General features: G+C 29.8%; 2 protein-coding genes across 3 annotated transcripts; one reads left to right on the top strand and one right to left on the bottom strand.

Annotated features, from left to right (window-relative positions):
- Nucleotides 1–268: 268 nt before the first annotated feature.
- Nucleotides 269–3,074, top strand: LOC138932558 (coiled-coil domain-containing protein 174). Its single transcript, XM_070294485.1, has 3 exons — nucleotides 269–434; nucleotides 519–2,442; nucleotides 2,635–3,074. The coding sequence occupies exons 2-3, from the start codon at nucleotides 651–653 to the stop codon at nucleotides 2,637–2,639; spliced, it is 1,797 nt and encodes a 598-aa protein (XP_070150586.1). The 5' UTR covers nucleotides 269–434; nucleotides 519–650; the 3' UTR covers nucleotides 2,640–3,074.
- Nucleotides 2,475–3,979, bottom strand: Nse1 (Non-SMC element 1). Of its 2 annotated transcripts, none has more exons than XM_070294486.1 (6): nucleotides 3,803–3,979; nucleotides 3,547–3,688; nucleotides 3,267–3,462; nucleotides 3,081–3,194; nucleotides 2,871–2,994; nucleotides 2,475–2,714 (listed from the first exon to the last, which is right to left on the bottom strand). In XM_070294486.1, exons 1-6 carry the CDS (start codon nucleotides 3,900–3,902, stop codon nucleotides 2,602–2,604), a joined length of 789 nt encoding a protein of 262 aa, XP_070150587.1. In that variant the 5' UTR covers nucleotides 3,903–3,979; the 3' UTR covers nucleotides 2,475–2,601. The 2 variants fall into 2 exon arrangements, with proteins under 2 accessions (XP_070150587.1, XP_070150588.1); XM_070294487.1 differs by having other exon boundaries at nucleotides 2,478–2,699; nucleotides 3,803–3,916.
- Between the last annotated feature and the right edge of the window lie 347 nt (nucleotides 3,980–4,326).

Below are 4,326 nucleotides of genomic sequence, written 5' to 3'. Positions count from 1 at the left end.
TGTATCGTTAAAGCGCAATTTTAGTGTTTTTTTTTACTACGTCCAATATCAAAGTTGTGTTCAAAAACTTATCGAGTAGTGTAATGTTTGATTGACCAATTAGAACAAAGAACTCTTTGTTCTTTTACTTCTGATTGATCAATGTATATTACACATAATTTACTATACGATTTATATTCTATGAGTTAATTTCTCTATCTACTATATCTATCTATCTATATTTTCTATGGCCAAAATCGCATTCACAAATATAATATAGCCTCAGCTCAAAACTCAAAGTCATATGTCATTTTTAAAGAAAAAGAGAGAATTGCACATTACGATCTTGTTAAAAAAAAAATAATAATATTTCAATTTCTTTCATTGTGGATGTTGTGAAATGTTCTCGCATAATTCTCATATAATTTTGATAGGATATGTGTTTTCTACAAATCGTACGTATATATAAGTATACTATTGAATAATAAATTCCCGAATGTTTTTATAATTCAAGTATATAACAATATTCTATTTTTTAGGAAGAAGAACATAAATCATATTAATCCTCGACATCTTCGTATCGTACTAATCACAGAAAACTTGTATTTATTAATGCTCTCTTACATAGAATATTTACTGACAGTTATTAAGATTGACACGATAGTCCAATAATGAATATGACCAAGAAAATCAATGTCAATTTTTCATCCTTAGTTGGTTTGAAAGCAGAGTTGTTGAGAAAACAAACCGAAGTAAATGAGGCGAAGTTAAAAGCAGAGTCCATTAATATGCTACCGCGGTTAAACAAGAAAAGGAACAAGAAAGTTGTTGTAGAAGATATGGTAAGGAATCCTAAAAAATCAATTGACGCAGAGGACATTATCGCCCATAAAAAATCAAAATTGATGTTGGAAGCTAAAGCAAGATTGTATGAAAGATTGCAGAAATCAAAAAATAATAATGACAAATTTCTTGTCGATTTCAAGAACAAATTAGATGAACCTGACGAAGAATTTGTCGATGAAACGATTAATGAACAACATCCAATAGAGCCAGAAGAAAGTTGGGTCGAATATCAAGATTGTTTTGGTCGTACTAGAAAATGTTTGCGAGAAGATTTGCCACATATGCAAAAGAAGGATGAATTAATAAAGCGAGAAATATTGAAAAGAAGCATCAATGAAGACGGAGAAGAAGAAAATAAAGGACAATATCCTATTCAAGAAAAAGAACCTGAGATAGAAATTATGAGAAGGAAATGGGAGGAACAAACGCAAAAGCTTGCAGATAAGGTCGATATACATTATCAAGATATATTATTCGATGAAGCGCGAACGCATGGTGTTGGTTACTATGCATTTTCCCAAGATGAGGAGGAGAGAGTGAAACAGCAAGAGAATCTAGCAAATTTAAGGAAGGAAACAGAGAATAGACAGAAAGAAATGAAAGAGGTCAAGGAATTGAAGGAGAGAATGGAACAGAACAGATTAAAGGCGGCAAAAATTAGACAGCGAATCAGAGCAGGCTTGCCAGCAGAACCTACAGAAGAGGAACTGGCATTGGAAAATAAGTCAATTAATTCTACTGATAATATTAACGAAGCTAATAAAAATAATGACAAATCTATAGAAAACAATAATGAAAAGTCTAGCGTGGAAACTGATCATAAATCTGCAAACATTACAGAAACTGAAACTACTCATCAGGAAGAAAAGAATAATGATGAAGATAAAATAAGAGCCTTTGGAGAATTATTGGGTAAAAAGAATCATTGGCATGTAATGTCACAAGAGGAATGGATACATAAATGTAGAGAACAAAGAATTGGTGAATTTGGACCAGTTTACAATAATTTTACAAATGCTGGATTTTACAACAGTTCTAAAAATATTGACGAGCAATTAGCTCATGATAAAGAGCTTGATAACACAGAAGCTCGTGAATTCCAAGAATTCGTTAAAAAATCTAGTACCAATTTACAGAATCATGAAGACAATAATGAGTTTAGTAATGAGACAGTCTCCATTGCAAAAAATGTTGATAGCAAAAATCAGAATGATAAAAACAATTTAGTAGAATATAATAGTACAATAAGTACAATAAGTAAGAGTAACATTAGATACGAGTTGCCTAAATATACAACAGAATCAGCATTAAATCCTACTACAAATTTATCTAATCTATTGCTATCTCAGGGACAAGCAAATGTTTCATATCCATTATCTCATCTGTCTAGCAATTATTCACAAAATATGTATGGTTATCTTGGAGCATATACATCTGAGCAACATAAATTGCCAAATGATATAAATATTCCTCTTCCTGGTGAAAGTACTTCATCTTTAATTTTAAATGATAAATCCATTCACACGTGTAAAGAAGGATCAGTATCACGAAATATAAATGAAGATAGTATAATGGCTGGTCTAAAATATTTGAGAGAAAAGTTCGAGGAAAATCACAGTAAGTGGACGTAGTAAAAATTTGTATTATAGTATTTGTTTAATGTATTTATTCTTGTATAATAAAAAGATAAACATATTAGAGAGGGAAATTATATACTCTGCAACATTTATTTTATTAAAATGTAAGGTGTTTGTAATGAATTAAAAAATATCTCTCTTATATTAATCTTTTTCTCTTTGATCTTCTCAGACTAGGCTGTGTCACTTCATCCATTTCAATATCTACCTCATCCATTGCAGAATTGGTACCGTTACCTAGAGAAAGCAGATCTTTTTAAAAATAAATAAAATCAATATATATTTTATTTAACATGCAATGTACTAAACATATGTTGAGAAAACACCTTGATATAGTAAATGCAGGCAGATTATTAGTTAAATACACAAATATGGAAAATGAAATTAAAAAATGAGATAAAATATTACTAGAATGATCATGTTGCGATATAGGATAATGACAATTAGGACATTCCAAACCACCACGAGTCATTGCATAATTCTTCAAACAATGAATGTGCGTTATAGTATTACATTGATCGCATTTCTCACCCTGTGTAATGAGAATAATTAGTATTGTTCTAATAATATTGCAATATATGTTTTGTATCAGTATGTATACGTTCATAGTCATCTTACATAGAAAAGTACTTCTTTGCATAAACTACAAGTATGAAGACTATCTTGATACGTGTCTTTGAAATATTGTAGTAGTTCAACTATGCTTCTTACTCCCATATAATATTTACCATTCTGGAAAATGTTTCCTTATAATAGAAATTCTTAGAACTAGACTATTAAAATCATACAACAAAAATTTGTTACCTTGCATGCTAACCATTTTTTATTAACCATCTCGTATAAAAATTCCTCGGCATTAGCTTTAGTTAATTTTACATTTAATGTCGAACATAAATTAAGGCACCATGTACTTGATACATGACCATTGCTTGAAGTAACAATTTCAGAATATACGTTACGCAATAGAGCTAATTCAGCTTGTGAAAATTCAGGATGAAATCTGTAAAACAGTAAACACATTGAGTATGCAAAGTCTACAATACTATGAAACACACCTTGATTAAGATATTTAAATAGTTATTACCTCGCGGTTTTATCTTGCACTGTACTTGCCCAAACCCAATACGACTGACCGGTAACTTCGCAATTTATACACTTTATGATCATGTATAATGGTTGTAGTTTCGCATTTATTTCGTTTAATACTTGCGTTGTATTCTCGTGGCCTAAAATTTGTCGATAGTCAATAAAGTTTAATTTCATTTTTGGCACAATACTTCGCATAATTGTACGTAAAATATTGTGTATATTTTATATTATTCATGATCGATCTTACATACCAAATAACTTTGAAATTAATTTCTTTCCACGATTTTCATGTAAAGCACCTTCATGCATAATATTTTGCAAGACTATCTTATGTTCTTCACTATAAATCATTTTTTTCAATCGAAATTCGCTGATCGGTTAAATGAACAACAAAATTACAATCAACGCAATTGTCAAATATGAATAATAACAAATATAGGAATTTAAAGATTTTGTCACGCATGCGTATCATACATGCGTCATTAATGTTACCACTAGCGTTTTAATCTAGTTTATTGGAGAAAATTTTACAGGCACGAAAATTCGAGTAAATTCTTTGGTGAGAGAAGAGAAATTCGGATAACTAAATATATTTATTTAAAAAATAAATAATATATAGAAGTATAATATATAAAATATATAATATATGTGTGTGCGTGCGTGCGTGCGTGCGCGTGTGTGAGTGTGTGTAAAAATTACCTAAACTTTTCATGTATTTCACAAATTTAAATACTATATTTTGTTACTTATAAATATTATATATATTCTACATATA

The sequence above is a fragment of the Polyergus mexicanus genome, unplaced genomic scaffold (assembly GCF_030449975.1).
Source record: "Polyergus mexicanus isolate NDT 795.1 unplaced genomic scaffold, iyPolMexi1.0 SCAF_4, whole genome shotgun sequence".
In the NCBI taxonomy this organism is placed as follows: Eukaryota; Metazoa; Arthropoda; class Insecta; order Hymenoptera; family Formicidae; genus Polyergus; species Polyergus mexicanus.
Note: the sequence above shows the minus strand (reverse complement) of the source record. Positions and strands in the feature narration are given on the sequence as shown.

Excerpts from the sequence above, each read along its gene's own strand:
- LOC138932558 (XM_070294485.1), top strand. The coding sequence starts at position 651 with ATGAATATGACCAAGAAAATCAATGTCAATTTTTCATCCTTAGTTGGT.
- Nse1 (XM_070294486.1), bottom strand. The coding sequence starts at position 3,902 with ATGATTTATAGTGAAGAACATAAGATAGTCTTGCAAAATATTATGCAT. Across the intron at positions 3,195-3,266 it reads AAAAATGGTTAGCATGCAAG|AATGGTAAATATTATATGGG; the intron begins GTAACAAATTTT and ends AACATTTTCCAG. Across the intron at positions 2,995-3,080 it reads GCAAAGAAGTACTTTTCTAT|GGTGAGAAATGCGATCAATG; the intron begins GTAAGATGACTA and ends CTCATTACACAG.